We start from the raw sequence: 17746 nt of genomic DNA on the forward strand, positions 1-17746 counted from the left end.
GAACCGTGGGATTTGGAATACATGAAACCGTGGGATTTGGAATATATGGAACCGTGGGATTTGGAATATATGGAACCGTGGGATTTGGAATATATGGAACCGTGGGATTTGGAATATATGGAACAGTGGGATTTGGAATATATGGAACCGTGGGATTTGGAATATATGGAACCGTGGGATTTGGAATACATGGAACCGTGGGATTTGGAATACATGGAACCGTGGGATTTGGAATACATGGAACCGTGGGATTTGGAATATATGGAACCGTGGGATTTGGAATACATGGAACCGTGGGATTTGGAATACATGGAACCGTGGGATTTGGAATACATGGAACCGTGGGATTTGGAATACATGGAACCGTGGGATTTGGAATATATGGAACCGTGGGATTTGGAATACATGGAACCGTGGGATTTGGAATACATGGAACCGTGGGATTTGGAATATATGGAACCGTGGGATTTGGAATACATGGAACCGTGGGATTTGGAATATATGGAACCGTGGGATTTGGAATATATGGAACCGTGGGATTTGGAATACATGGAACCGTGGGATTTGGAATATATGGAACCGTAAAACTTGGAATATATGGAACCGTGGGAATTTGGAATACATGGAACCGTGGGATTTGGAATACATGGAACCGTGGGATTTGGAATACATGGAACCGTGGGATTTGGAATATATGGAACCGTGGGATTTGGAATATATGGAACCGTGGGATTTGGAATACATGGAACCGTGGGATTTGGAATATATGGAACCGTAAAACTTGGAATATATGGAACCGTGGGAATTTGGAATACATGGAACCGTGGGATTTGGAATACATGGAACCGTGGGATTTGGAATACATGGAACCGTGGGATTTGGAATATATGGAACCGTGGGAATTTGGAATACATGGAACCGTGGGATTTGTAATACATGGAACCGTGGGATTTGGAATACATGGAACCGTGGGATTTGGAATATATGGAACCGTGGGATTTGGAATATATGGAACCGTGGGATTTGGAATACATGGAACCGTGGGATTTGGAATATATGGAACCGTAAAACTTGGAAAATATGGAACAGTAATAATAATAATAATAATATGCCATTTAGCAGACGCTTTTATCCAAAGCGACTTACAGTCATGTGTGCATACATTTTTTGGTATGGGTGGTCCAGGGGATCGAACCCACTACCTTGGCGTTACAAGCGCCGTGCTCTACCAGCTGAGCTAAACTTGGAATATATGGAACCGTGGGATTTGGAATATATGGAACTGTAAAACTTGGAATATATGGAATCGTGGGATTTGGAATATATGGAACCGTGGGATTTGGAATACATGGAACCGTGGGATTTGGAATACATGGAACCGTGGGATTTGGAATATATGGAACAGTGGGATTTAGAATATATGGAACCGTAAAACTTGGAATATATGGAACCGGGGGATTTGGAATATATGGAACCGTGGGATTTGGAATATATGGAACAGTGGGATTTGGAATATATGGAACCGTGGGATTTGGAATATATGGAACCGTGGGATTTGGAATATATGGAACCGTGGGATTTGGAATACATGGAACCGTGGGATTTGGAATATATGGAACCGTGGGATTTGGAATACATGGAACCGTGGGATTTGGAATACATGGAACCGTGGGATTTGGAATACATGGAAACGTGGGATTTGGAATACATGGAACCGTGGGATTTGGAATACATGGAACCGTAAAACTTGGAATATATGGAACCGTGGGATTTGGAATATATGGAACCGTAAAACTTGGAAAATATGGAACAGTAATAATAATAATAATAATATGCCATTTAGCAGACGCTTTTATCCAAAGCGACTTACAGTCATGTGTGCATAAATTTTTTGGTATGGGTGGTCCCGGGGATCGAACCCACTACCTTGGCGTTACAAGCGCCGTGCTCTACCAGCTGAGCTAAACTTGGAATATATGGAACCGTGGGATTTGGAATATATGGAACTGTAAAACTTGGAATATATGGAATCGTGGGATTTGGAATATATGGAACCGTGGGATTTGGAATACATGGAACCGTGGGATTTGGAATATATGGAACAGTGGGATTTAGAATATATGGAACCGTAAAACTTGGAATATATGGAACAGTGGGATTTGGAATACATGAAACCGTGGGATTTGGAATATATGGAACCGTGGGATTTGGAATATATGGAACAGTGGGATTTGGAATATATGGAACCGTGGGATTTGGAATATATGGAACCGTGGGATTTGGAATACATGAAACCGTGGGATTTGGAATATATGGAACCGTGGGATTTGGAATATATGGAACAGTGGGATTTGGAATATATGGAACCGTGGGATTTGGAATATATGGAACAGTGGGATTTGGAATATATGGAACCGTGGGATTTGGAATATATGGAACCGTGGGATTTGGAATACATGGAACCGTGGGATTTGGAATACATGGAACCGTGGGATTTGGAATACATGGAACCGTGGGATTTGGAATATATGGAACCGTGGGATTTGGAATACATGGAACCGTGGGATTTGGAATACATGGAACCGTGGGATTTGGAATACATGGAACCGTGGGATTTGGAATACATGGAACCGTGGGATTTGGAATATATGGAACCGTGGGATTTGGAATACATGGAACCGTGGGATTTGGAATACATGGAACTGTGGGATTTGGAATATATGGAACCGTGGGATTTGGAATACATGGAACCGTGGGATTTGGAATACATGGAACCGTGGGATTTGGAATATATGGAACCGTGGGATTTGGAATACATGGAACCGTGGGATTTGGAATATATGGAACCGTAAAACTTGGAATATATGGAACCGTGGGAATTGGAATATATGGAACCGTAAAACTTGGAAAATATGGAACAGTAATAATAATATGCCATTTAGCAGACGCTTTTATCCAAAGCGACTTACAGTCATGTGTGCATAAATTTTTTGGTATGGGTGGTCCCGGGGATCGAACCCACTACCTTGGCGTTACAAGCGCCGTGCTCTACCAGCTGAGCTAAACTTGGAATATATGGAACCGTGGGATTTGGAATATATGGAACTGTAAAACTTGGAATATATGGAATCGTGGGATTTGGAATACATGAAACCGTGGGATTTGGAATATATGGAACCGTGGGATTTGGAATATATGGAACAGTGGGATTTGGAATACATGAAACCGTGGGATTTGGAATATATGGAACCGTGGGATTTGGAATATATGGAACAGTGGGATTTGAAATATATGGAACCGTGGGATTTGGAATATATGGAACCGTGGGATTTGGAATACATGAAACCGTGGGATTTGGAATATATGGAACCGTGGGATTTGGAATATATGGAACCGTGGGATTTGGAATATATGGAACCGTGGGATTTGGAATATATGGAACAGTGGGATTTGGAATATATGGAACCGTGGGATTTGGAATATATGGAACCGTGGGATTTGGAATACATGGAACCGTGGGATTTGGAATACATGGAACCGTGGGATTTGGAATACATGGAACCGTGGGATTTGGAATATATGGAACCGTGGGATTTGGAATACATGGAACCGTGGGATTTGGAATACATGGAACCGTGGGATTTGGAATACATGGAACCGTGGGATTTGGAATACATGGAACCGTGGGATTTGGAATATATGGAACCGTGGGATTTGGAATACATGGAACCGTGGGATTTGGAATACATGGAACCGTGGGATTTGGAATATATGGAACCGTGGGATTTGGAATACATGGAACCGTGGGATTTGGAATATATGGAACCGTGGGATTTGGAATATATGGAACCGTGGGATTTGGAATACATGGAACCGTGGGATTTGGAATATATGGAACCGTAAAACTTGGAATATATGGAACCGTGGGAATTTGGAATACATGGAACCGTGGGATTTGGAATACATGGAACCGTGGGATTTGGAATACATGGAACCGTGGGATTTGGAATATATGGAACCGTGGGATTTGGAATATATGGAACCGTGGGATTTGGAATACATGGAACCGTGGGATTTGGAATATATGGAACCGTAAAACTTGGAATATATGGAACCGTGGGAATTTGGAATACATGGAACCGTGGGATTTGGAATACATGGAACCGTGGGATTTGGAATACATGGAACCGTGGGATTTGGAATATATGGAACCGTGGGAATTTGGAATACATGGAACCGTGGGATTTGTAATACATGGAACCGTGGGATTTGGAATACATGGAACCGTGGGATTTGGAATATATGGAACCGTGGGATTTGGAATATATGGAACCGTGGGATTTGGAATACATGGAACCGTGGGATTTGGAATATATGGAACCGTAAAACTTGGAAAATATGGAACAGTAATAATAATAATAATAATATGCCATTTAGCAGACGCTTTTATCCAAAGCGACTTACAGTCATGTGTGCATACATTTTTTGGTATGGGTGGTCCCGGGGATCGAACCCACTACCTTGGCGTTACAAGCGCCGTGCTCTACCAGCTGAGCTAAACTTGGAATATATGGAACCGTGGGATTTGGAATATATGGAACTGTAAAACTTGGAATATATGGAATCGTGGGATTTGGAATATATGGAACCGTGGGATTTGGAATACATGGAACCGTGGGATTTGGAATACATGGAACCGTGGGAATTGGAATATATGGAACAGTGGGATTTAGAATATATGGAACCGTAAAACTTGGAATATATGGAACCGGGGGATTTGGAATATATGGAACCGTGGGATTTGGAATATATGGAACAGTGGGATTTGGAATATATGGAACCGTGGGATTTGGAATATATGGAACCGTGGGATTTGGAATATATGGAACCGTGGGATTTGGAATACATGGAACCGTGGGATTTGGAATATATGGAACCGTGGGATTTGGAATACATGGAACCGTGGGATTTGGAATACATGGAACCGTGGGATTTGGAATACATGGAAACGTGGGATTTGGAATACATGGAACCGTGGGATTTGGAATACATGGAACCGTAAAACTTGGAATATATGGAACCGTGGGATTTGGAATATATGGAACCGTAAAACTTGGAAAATATGGAACAGTAATAATAATAATAATAATATGCCATTTAGCAGACGCTTTTATCCAAAGCGACTTACAGTCATGTGTGCATAAATTTTTTGGTATGGGTGGTCCCGGGGATCGAACCCACTACCTTGGCGTTACAAGCGCCGTGCTCTACCAGCTGAGCTAAACTTGGAATATATGGAACCGTGGGATTTGGAATATATGGAACTGTAAAACTTGGAATATATGGAATCGTGGGATTTGGAATATATGGAACCGTGGGATTTGGAATACATGGAACCGTGGGATTTGGAATATATGGAACAGTGGGATTTAGAATATATGGAACCGTAAAACTTGGAATATATGGAACCGTGGGATTTGGAATACATGAAACCGTGGGATTTGGAATATATGGAACCGTGGGATTTGGAATATATGGAACAGTGGGATTTGGAATACATGAAACCGTGGGATTTGGAATATATGGAACCATGGGATTTGGAATATATGGAACAGCGGGATTTGGAATATATGGAACCGTGGGATTTGGAATATATGGAACCGTGGGATTTGGAATACATGAAACCGTGGGATTTGGAATATATGGAACCGTGGGATTTGGAATATATGGAACAGTGGGATTTGGAATATATGGAACCGTGGGATTTGGAATACATGAAACCGTGGGATTTGGAATATATGGAACCGTGGGATTTGGAATATATGGAACAGTGGGATTTGGAATATATGGAACCGTGGGATTTGGAATATATGGAACCGTGGGATTTGGAATACATGAAACCGTGGGATTTGGAATATATGGAACCGTGGGATTTGGAATATATGGAACAGTGGGATTTGGAATATATGGAACCGTGGGATTTGGAATATATGGAACAGTGGGATTTGGAATATATGGAACCGTGGGATTTGGAATATATGGAACCGTGGGATTTGGAATACATGGAACCGTGGGATTTGGAATAAATGGAACCGTGGGATTTGGAATACATGGAACCGTGGGATTTGGAATACATGGAACCGTGGGATTTGGAATACATGGAACCGTGGGATTTGGAATACATGGAACCGTGGGATTTGGAATACATGGAACCGTGGGATTTGGAATACATGGAACCGTGGGATTTGGAATATATGGAACCGTGGGATTTGGAATACATGGAACCGTGGGATTTGGAATACATGGAACCGTGGGATTTGGAATATATGGAACCGTGGGATTTGGAATACATGGAACCGTGGGATTTGGAATATATGGAACCGTGGGATTTGGAATATATGGAACCGTGGGATTTGGAATACATGGAACCGTGGGATTTGGAATATATGGAACCGTAAAACTTGGAATATATGGAACCGTGGGAATTTGGAATACATGGAACCGTGGGATTTGGAATACATGGAACCGTGGGATTTGGAATACATGGAACCGTGGGATTTGGAATATATGGAACCGTGGGATTTGGAATATATGGAACCGTGGGATTTGGAATACATGGAACCGTGGGATTTGGAATATATGGAACCGTAAAACTTGGAATATATGGAACCGTGGGAATTTGGAATACATGGAACCGTGGGATTTGGAATACATGGAACCGTGGGATTTGGAATACATGGAACCGTGGGATTTGGAATATATGGAACCGTGGGAATTTGGAATACATGGAACCGTGGGATTTGTAATACATGGAACCGTGGGATTTGGAATACATGGAACCGTGGGATTTGGAATACATGGAACCGTGGGATTTGGAATATATGGAACCGTGGGATTTGGAATACATGGAACCGTGGGATTTGGAATACATGTAACCGTAAAACTTGGAATATATGGAACCGTGGGATTTGGAATATATGGAACCGTGGGTTTTGGAATATATGGAACCGTGGGATTTGGAATATATGGAACCGTGGGATTTGGAATACATGGAACCGTGGGATTTGGAATACATGGAACCGTAAAACTTGGAATATATGGAACCGTGGGATTTGGAATATATGGAACCGTGGGATTTGGAATATATGGAACCGTAAAACTTGGAAAATATGGAACAGTAATAATAATAATAATAATATGCCATTTAGCAGACGCTTTTATCCAAAGCGACTTACAGTCATGTGTGCATAAATTTTTTGGTATGGGTGGTCCCGGGGATCGAACCCACTACCTTGGCGTTACAAGCGCCGTGCTCTACCTGCTGAGCTAAACTTGGAATATATGGAACCGTGGGATTTGGAATATATGGAACTGTAAAACTTGGAATATATGGAATCGTGGGATTTGGAATATATGGAACCGTGGGATTTGGAATACATGGAACCGTGGGATTTGGAATACATGGAACCGTGGGATTTGGAATATATGGAACAGTGGGATTTAGAATATATGGAACCGTAAAACTTGGAATATATGGAACCGTGGGATTTGGAATATATGGAACCGTGGGATTTGGAATATATGGAACAGTGGGATTTGGAATATATGGAACCGTGGGATTTGGAATATATGGAACCGTGGGATTTGGAATACATGGAACCGTGGGATTTGGAATACATGGAACCGTGGGATTTGGAATACATGGAAACGTGGGATTTGGAATACATGGAACCGTGGGATTTGGAATACATGGAACCGTAAAACTTGGAATATATGGAACCGTGGGATTTGGAATATATGGAACCGTAAAACTTGGAAAATATGGAACAGTAATAATAATAATAATAATATGCCATTTAGCAGACGCTTTTATCCAAAGCGACTTACAGTCATGTGTGCATAAATTTTTTGGTATGGGTGGTCCCGGGGATCAAACCCACTACCTTGGCGTTACAAGCGCCGTGCTCTACCAGCTGAGCTAAACTTGGAATATATGGAACCGTGGGATTTGGAATATATGGAACTGTAAAACTTGGAATATATGGAATCGTGGGATTTGGAATATATGGAACCGTGGGATTTGGAATACATGGAACCGTGGGATTTGGAATATATGGAACAGTGGGATTTAGAATATATGGAACCGTAAAACTTGGAATATATGGAACCGTGGGATTTGGAATACATGAAACCGTGGGATTTGGAATATATGGAACCGTGGGATTTGGAATATATGGAACAGTGGGATTTGGAATACATGAAACCGTGGGATTTGGAATATATGGAACCGTGGGATTTGGAATATATGGAACAGTGGGATTTGGAATATATGGAACCGTGGGATTTGGAATATATGGAACCGTGGGATTTGGAATACATGAAACCGTGGGATTTGGAATATATGGAACCGTGGGATTTGGAATATATGGAACAGTGGGATTTGGAATATATGGAACCGTGGGATTTGGAATATATGGAACAGTGGGATTTGGAATATATGGAACCGTGGGATTTGGAATATATGGAACCGTGGGATTTGGAATACATGGAACCGTGGGATTTGGAATACATGGAACCGTGGGATTTGGAATACATGGAACCGTGGGATTTGGAATATATGGAACCGTGGGATTTGGAATACATGGAACCGTGGGATTTGGAATACATGGAACCGTGGGATTTGGAATACATGGAACCGTGGGATTTGGAATACATGGAACCGTGGGATTTGGAATATATGGAACCGTGGGATTTGGAATACATGGAACCGTGGGATTTGGAATACATGGAACTGTGGGATTTGGAATATATGGAACCGTGGGATTTGGAATACATGGAACCGTGGGATTTGGAATACATGGAACCGTGGGATTTGGAATATATGGAACCGTGGGATTTGGAATACATGGAACCGTGGGATTTGGAATATATGGAACCGTAAAACTTGGAATATATGGAACCGTGGGAATTGGAATATATGGAACCGTAAAACTTGGAAAATATGGAACAGTAATAATAATATGCCATTTAGCAGACGCTTTTATCCAAAGCGACTTACAGTCATGTGTGCATAAATTTTTTGGTATGGGTGGTCCCGGGGATCGAACCCACTACCTTGGCGTTACAAGCGCCGTGCTCTACCAGCTGAGCTAAACTTGGAATATATGGAACCGTGGGATTTGGAATATATGGAACTGTAAAACTTGGAATATATGGAATCGTGGGATTTGGAATACATGAAACCGTGGGATTTGGAATATATGGAACCGTGGGATTTGGAATATATGGAACAGTGGGATTTGGAATACATGAAACCGTGGGATTTGGAATATATGGAACCGTGGGATTTGGAATATATGGAACAGTGGGATTTGAAATATATGGAACCGTGGGATTTGGAATATATGGAACCGTGGGATTTGGAATACATGAAACCGTGGGATTTGGAATATATGGAACCGTGGGATTTGGAATATATGGAACCGTGGGATTTGGAATATATGGAACCGTGGGATTTGGAATATATGGAACAGTGGGATTTGGAATATATGGAACCGTGGGATTTGGAATATATGGAACCGTGGGATTTGGAATACATGGAACCGTGGGATTTGGAATACATGGAACCGTGGGATTTGGAATACATGGAACCGTGGGATTTGGAATATATGGAACCGTGGGATTTGGAATACATGGAACCGTGGGATTTGGAATACATGGAACCGTGGGATTTGGAATACATGGAACCGTGGGATTTGGAATACATGGAACCGTGGGATTTGGAATATATGGAACCGTGGGATTTGGAATACATGGAACCGTGGGATTTGGAATACATGGAACCGTGGGATTTGGAATATATGGAACCGTGGGATTTGGAATACATGGAACCGTGGGATTTGGAATATATGGAACCGTGGGATTTGGAATATATGGAACCGTGGGATTTGGAATACATGGAACCGTGGGATTTGGAATATATGGAACCGTAAAACTTGGAATATATGGAACCGTGGGAATTTGGAATACATGGAACCGTGGGATTTGGAATACATGGAACCGTGGGATTTGGAATACATGGAACCGTGGGATTTGGAATATATGGAACCGTGGGATTTGGAATATATGGAACCGTGGGATTTGGAATACATGGAACCGTGGGATTTGGAATATATGGAACCGTAAAACTTGGAATATATGGAACCGTGGGAATTTGGAATACATGGAACCGTGGGATTTGGAATACATGGAACCGTGGGATTTGGAATACATGGAACCGTGGGATTTGGAATATATGGAACCGTGGGAATTTGGAATACATGGAACCGTGGGATTTGTAATACATGGAACCGTGGGATTTGGAATACATGGAACCGTGGGATTTGGAATATATGGAACCGTGGGATTTGGAATATATGGAACCGTGGGATTTGGAATACATGGAACCGTGGGATTTGGAATATATGGAACCGTAAAACTTGGAAAATATGGAACAGTAATAATAATAATAATAATATGCCATTTAGCAGACGCTTTTATCCAAAGCGACTTACAGTCATGTGTGCATACATTTTTTGGTATGGGTGGTCCCGGGGATCGAACCCACTACCTTGGCGTTACAAGCGCCGTGCTCTACCAGCTGAGCTAAACTTGGAATATATGGAACCGTGGGATTTGGAATATATGGAACTGTAAAACTTGGAATATATGGAATCGTGGGATTTGGAATATATGGAACCGTGGGATTTGGAATACATGGAACCGTGGGATTTGGAATACATGGAACCGTGGGATTTGGAATATATGGAACAGTGGGATTTAGAATATATGGAACCGTAAAACTTGGAATATATGGAACCGTGGGATTTGGAATATATGGAACCGTGGGATTTGGAATATATGGAACAGTGGGATTTGGAATATATGGAACCGTGGGATTTGGAATATATGGAACCGTGGGATTTGGAATATATGGAACCGTGGGATTTGGAATACATGGAACCGTGGGATTTGGAATATATGGAACCGTGGGATTTGGAATACATGGAACCGTGGGATTTGGAATACATGGAACCGTGGGATTTGGAATACATGGAAACGTGGGATTTGGAATACATGGAACCGTGGGATTTGGAATACATGGAACCGTAAAACTTGGAATATATGGAACCGTGGGATTTGGAATATATGGAACCGTAAAACTTGGAAAATATGGAACAGTAATAATAATAATAATAATATGCCATTTAGCAGACGCTTTTATCCAAAGCGACTTACAGTCATGTGTGCATAAATTTTTTGGTATGGGTGGTCCCGGGGATCGAACCCACTACCTTGGCGTTACAAGCGCCGTGCTCTACCAGCTGAGCTAAACTTGGAATATATGGAACCGTGGGATTTGGAATATATGGAACTGTAAAACTTGGAATATATGGAATCGTGGGATTTGGAATATATGGAACCGTGGGATTTGGAATACATGGAACCGTGGGATTTGGAATATATGGAACAGTGGGATTTAGAATATATGGAACCGTAAAACTTGGAATATATGGAACCGTGGGATTTGGAATACATGAAACCGTGGGATTTGGAATATATGGAACCGTGGGATTTGGAATATATGGAACAGTGGGATTTGGAATACATGAAACCGTGGGATTTGGAATATATGGAACCGTGGGATTTGGAATATATGGAACAGTGGGATTTGGAATATATGGAACCGTGGGATTTGGAATATATGGAACCGTGGGATTTGGAATACATGAAACCGTGGGATTTGGAATATATGGAACCGTGGGATTTGGAATATATGGAACAGTGGGATTTGGAATATATGGAACCGTGGGATTTGGAATATATGGAACAGTGGGATTTGGAATATATGGAACCGTGGGATTTGGAATATATGGAACCGTGGGATTTGGAATACATGGAACCGTGGGATTTGGAATACATGGAACCGTGGGATTTGGAATACATGGAACCGTGGGATTTGGAATATATGGAACCGTGGGATTTGGAATACATGGAACCGTGGGATTTGGAATACATGGAACCGTGGGATTTGGAATACATGGAACCGTGGGATTTGGAATACATGGAACCATGGGATTTGGAATATATGGAACCGTGGGATTTGGAATACATGGAACCGTGGGATTTGGAATACATGGAACCGTGGGATTTGGAATATATGGAACCGTGGGATTTGGAATACATGGAACCGTGGGATTTGGAATACATGGAACCGTGGGATTTGGAATATATGGAACCGTGGGATTTGGAATACATGGAACCGTGGGATTTGGAATACATGGAACCGTGGGATTTGGAATACATGGAACCGTGGGATTTGGAATATATGGAACCCTGGAGCTGGTGGAATGTTACCTTTCTTCTCCAGTCCAAACTGCTCTTCTTTCCTTTCAGGGAGCTGGACTCCTGCCCTCACCAGAGCCTGACCACACACACACACACACACACACACACACACACACACACCCACACACACACACACACACTTAGAGCAGAGCCTGATGAAACACATCATCTGTTAGAGGCAACTAGTGAGGTTCAATACAGGATATTAAGAGTGACAGACCTCTTGACTGGCTTTTTTCCAGTCCAGTTTACACAGCAGAACTACCAAGAATAAGGACTGGATTAACACACAGGTGAACAGGCCTGTCCACAAGCCTGAGAGAGAGAAGAGGCAATCTGTAATCAATCACTAGTGCTGTTACATTAAAACATGGTTTGTCAAAGCTGGGACCAAGAGACTGAAAAACAGCTTCTATCTCAAGGCCATCAGACTGTTAAATAGCCATCACTAGCACATTAGAGGCTGCTGCTGCCTATTGAAATCACTGGCCACTTTAAGAAATGGAACACTAGTCACTTTAATAATGTTTACATATCTTGCACTACTCATTTCATATGTATATACTGCATTCTATTCTCTAATATTCTTCTTTATCTTAGTCCATGCCGCTCTGTCATTGCTTGTCCATATGTATATATTCTTAAATTCCATTCCTTACTTTTTTGTGTGTATTGGGTATATGTTGTGAAATTGTTAGATACTACTGCACTGTCGGAGCTAGAAGCACAAGCATTTCGCTACACCCGCTATAACATCTGCTAAACACGTGTATGTGACAAATAAAATGTGATTTGATTTAGTGCACACCGCCACTGAACCAGGTGCTTAGAGAGGCCTATTTACACCTTGTATTAAAGGGGCAATCTGCGATTGCTACATCAATTTTTGGACTTAAATTAATGATATACCCCCATTGATTCTTAAAAAATATAAATTATAAATAAATGCCTCATGAGCTTAGTTAAACTGCTGTTCCCACATCAGAACCCAAATGACTGGAGAAGCTTGTTTTACTCCAATGTTAGTTAATAGTGCAATTGTAAACAAACACTGTATAGCCTCAAAACGATTATAGGTTAAAACTATCATTTTGATCTGATTGGTGGTCAGTCCATGCATCCATAGCTCTGTCTATGAATTTGAGAGTGGTTACATTTCTTCAGCCCCATTTCTCAGCTGTTTACCAAAACAGTAACGGGGTGGCATCTTTGTGGTTGTTTGAAGTGCAGATTGCCCATTTAACATGTTATCTCTCCCCTACTCACCTGTGATATATTACCATGTCGTTATCTCTCCCCTACTCACCTGTGATATATTACCATGGCGTTATCTCTCCCCTACTCACCTATGATATATTACCATGGCGTTATCTCTCCCCTACTCACCTGTGATATATTACCATGGCGTTATCTCTCCCCTATCTCACCTGTGATATATTACCATGTCGTTATCTCTCCCCTACTCACCTGTGATATATTACCATGGCGTTATCTCTCCCCTACTCACCTGTGATATATTACCATGTCGTTATCGCTCCCCTACTCACCTGTGATATATTACCATGGCGTTATCTCTCCCCTACTCACCTGTGATATATTACCATGTCGTTATCTCTCCCCTACTCACCTGTGATATATTACCATGGCGTTATCTCTCCCCTACTCACCTGTGATATATTACCATGGCGTTATCTCTCCCCTACTCACCTGTGATATATTACCATGTCGTTATCTCTCCCCTACTCACCTGTGATATATTACCATGGCGTTATCTCTCCCCTACTCACCTGTGATATATTACCATGTCGTTATCTCTCCCCTACTCACCTGTGATATATTACCATGGCGTTATCTCTCCCCTACTCACCTGTGATATATTACCATGGCGTTATCTCTCCCCTACTCACCTGTGATATATTACCATGGCGTTATCTCTCCCCTACTCACCTGTGATATATTACCATGGCGTTATCTCTCCCCTACTCACCTGTGATATATTACCATGGCGTTATCTCTCCCCTACTCACCTGTGATATATTACCATGTCGTTATCTCTCCCCTACTCACCTGTGATATATTACCATGGCGTTATCTCTCCCCTACTCACCTGTGATATATTACCATGTCGTTATCTCTCCCCTACTCACCTGTGATATATTACCATGTCGTTATCTCTCCCCTACTCACCTGTGATATATTACCATGGCGTTATCTCTCCCCTACTCACCTGTGATATATTCCCATGGCGTTATCTCTCCCCTACTCACCTATGATGCCCATCTTGTTAGGGAACATGAGCGAGACTCCAATGGGTAAGCCTATGAAGTAGTACCCCACCAGGTAACTCAACGCTCCAATCATCTGCTTTCCTGCTCCCCGCACGATACCGCCCATCACAGCCTGTCATGACACACACACAAACACACATTACTGACTCTATACACACACACACACACACACATTACTGGCCGCACGCACGCACACACACACACACAAATTACTGACAATACACAAACACAGATACACACACTACTAAAGGAAAACCAGCCACGTCGGCGACACCGACGTCTTGCTCCCGGACAAGCTAAACACCTTCTTCGCCCGCTTTGAGGAAAACACAGTGCCACCGACTCAGCCCACTACCAAGGACTGTGCACTCTCCTTCTCCGTGGCCGACGTGAGTAAGACATTTAAGCGTGTTAACCCTCGCAAGGCTGCCGACCCAGATGGCATCCCTAGCCGCATCCTCAGAGCATGCTCAGACCAGCTGGCTGGAGTGTTCATGGACATATTCAATCTCTCCCTTTCCCAGTCTGCTGTCCCCACTTGCTTCAAGATGGCCACCATTGTTCCTGTGCCCAAGAAAGCAAAGGTAACTGAACTAAATGACTATCGCCCCGTAGCACTCACTTCTGTCATCATGAAGTGCTTTGAGAGGCTAGTTAAGGATCATATCACCTCTACCTTACCTGACACCCTAGACCCACTTCAATTTGCTTACCGCCCCAATAGATCCACAGACAATGCAATCACCATCACACTGCCCTATCCCATCTGGACAAGAGGAATACCTATGTAAGAATGCTGTTCATTGACTATAGCTCAGCATTCAACACCATAGAACCCTCCAAGCTCATCATTAAGCTTGGGGCCCTGGGTCTGAACCCCGCCCTGTGCAACTGGCTCCTGGACTTTCTGACGGGCCGCCCCCAGGTGGTGAAGGTAGGAAACAATCAATCAATCAAATTGTATTTATAAAGCCCTTTTTACATCAGCAGATGTCACAAAGTGCTATACAGAAACCCAGCCTAAAACCCCAAAAAGCAAGCAATGCAGATGTAGAAGCACAGTGTCTAGGAAAAACTCCCTAGAAAGGCAGAAACCTAGGAAGAAACCTAGAGAGGAACCAGGCTCTGAGGGGTGGCCAGTCCTCTTCTGGCTGTGCCGGGTGGAGATTATAACAGTACATGGCCATTAAGACCAAATTCTTCTCCAAGATGTTCAAACGTTCATAGATGACCAGCAGGGTCAAATAATAATCACAGTGGTTGTAGAAGTTGCAACAGGTCAGTACATCAGGAGTAAATGTCACTTGGTTTTTCAAGCCAGGCATTTAGAGGTTGAAATAGCAGGTGCGGTAGAGAGAGAGAGTTGAAAACAGCAGGTCTGGGACAAGGTAGCACATCCGGTGAACAGGTCAGGGTTCCATAGCTTCAGGCAGAAGAGTGGAAACTGGAGCAGCAGCACGACCAGGTGGACTGGGGACAGCAAGGAGTCATCAGGCCAGGTAGTCCTGAGGCATGGTCCTAGGGCTCAGGTCCTCCAGGATGGGAAGGAGAGAGGACCTGAACACCTCCACTTCGCTGATCCTCAACACTGGGGCCCCACAAGGGTGCGTGCTCTGCACACTCCTGTACTCCCTGTTCACCCATGACTGCGTGGCCAAGCACGCCTCCAACTCAATCATCAAGTTTGCAGACGACACAACAGTAGTAGGCTTGATTACCAACAATGACGAGACAGCATAAAGGGAGGAGGTGAGGGCTCTGGGAGTGTGGTGCCAGGAAAATAACCTCTCACTCAACGTCAACTGATATGATGTTTTTATAGTGTAATGATGTCATGTCATAGTATCGTGGGGAACAGGTTAGAGTTACTAGATAAGTGGTGAGGAGACAGAAAGTCTACATTCCATTATGTCAAGGTAGATTAGTGATGTTTAGGATAGCATGATTGATGTTTAGGATAGCATGATTGATGGACAGGATACTGACTTGGGGTAAAGAGTGATGAACATCAAAGACAGGGAGTGCCCATGGAGACTTACCAGATGTATGCCAGGAAGAGGGTAACAGAAGGTATATAAGGTAGAGTGTCTTCTTTGTTCAAGTTAGTTCGTAACATCAAGGGCAAAGCTCTGGTCATTGTTGTAACGAACCCGGTACCGATCATTAAACATTTGCATTAACTGTCTACAAAGTGTCTAAGTATATCCTTGCATCCTTGATTCTTTGATACTCGAGAAACTCATCATAACATCAACAAAACAAAGGAGATGATCGTGGACTTCAGGAAACAGCAGAGGGTGCACCACCCTATCCACATCGACGGGACCGCAGTGGAGAAGGTGGAAAGCTTCAAGTTCCTTGGCGTACACATCACTGACAATCTGAACTGGTCCAGACAGTGTGGTGAAGAAGGCACAACAGAGCGAATACATTTTTCTAGAAATGTGGCTTGGCACCTAAAACCCTCACAAACTTTTACGATGCACAATTGAGAGCATCCTGTCGGGCTGTATCACCGCCTGGTATGGCAACTGCACCGCCCGCAACCGCAGGGCTCTCCAGAGGGTGGTGCGGTCTGCCCAACGCATTATCGGGGGCAAACTACCCGCCCTCCAGGATACCTACAGCACCCGATGTCACAGGAAGGCCAAAAAGATCATCAAGGACATCAACCACCCAAGCCACTGCCTGTTCACCCCGCTATCATCCAGAAGGCGAGGTCAGTACAGGTGCATCAAAGCTGGGACCGAGAGACTGAAAAACTGCTTCTATCTCAAGGCCATCAGACTGTTAAATAGCCATCACTAGCACATTAGAGGCTGCTGCTGCCTATTGAAATCACTGGCCACTTTAAGAAATGGAACACTAGTCACTTTAATAATGTTTACATATCTTGCATTACTCATCTCATATGTATATACTGTATTCTATAGAATTCTACTGTATCTTAGTCCATGCCGCTCTGTCATTGCTCGTCCATATATGTATATATTCTTAAATTCATTCCTTAATTAGATTTGTGTGTATTGGGTATATGTTGTGAAATTGTTAGACATTACTTGTTAGATATT

At 42.8% G+C, this 17746-nt stretch overlaps 1 protein-coding gene across 1 annotated transcript in view; it reads right to left on the bottom strand.

Moving 5' to 3' along the window:
* The window catches only part of LOC311120698 (multidrug and toxin extrusion protein 1-like), a 70802-nt gene that overhangs the window by 21813 nt on the left and 31243 nt on the right, over positions 1–17746 (bottom strand). The window contains exons 14-16 of the mRNA XM_084195271.1: positions 14655–14787; positions 12608–12702; positions 12397–12463 (exon numbers count right to left, since the gene is read on the bottom strand). Of these exons, the coding sequence (XP_084051397.1) occupies positions 12397–12463; positions 12608–12702; positions 14655–14787 (295 nt within the window). The remainder of the gene's footprint in view (positions 1–12396; positions 12464–12607; positions 12703–14654; positions 14788–17746) is intronic.

This window comes from Coregonus lavaretus (genome assembly GCF_964263955.1).
Source record: "Coregonus lavaretus genome assembly, contig: HAP1_SCAFFOLD_1097, whole genome shotgun sequence".
In the NCBI taxonomy this organism is placed as follows: Eukaryota; Metazoa; Chordata; class Actinopteri; order Salmoniformes; family Salmonidae; genus Coregonus; species Coregonus lavaretus.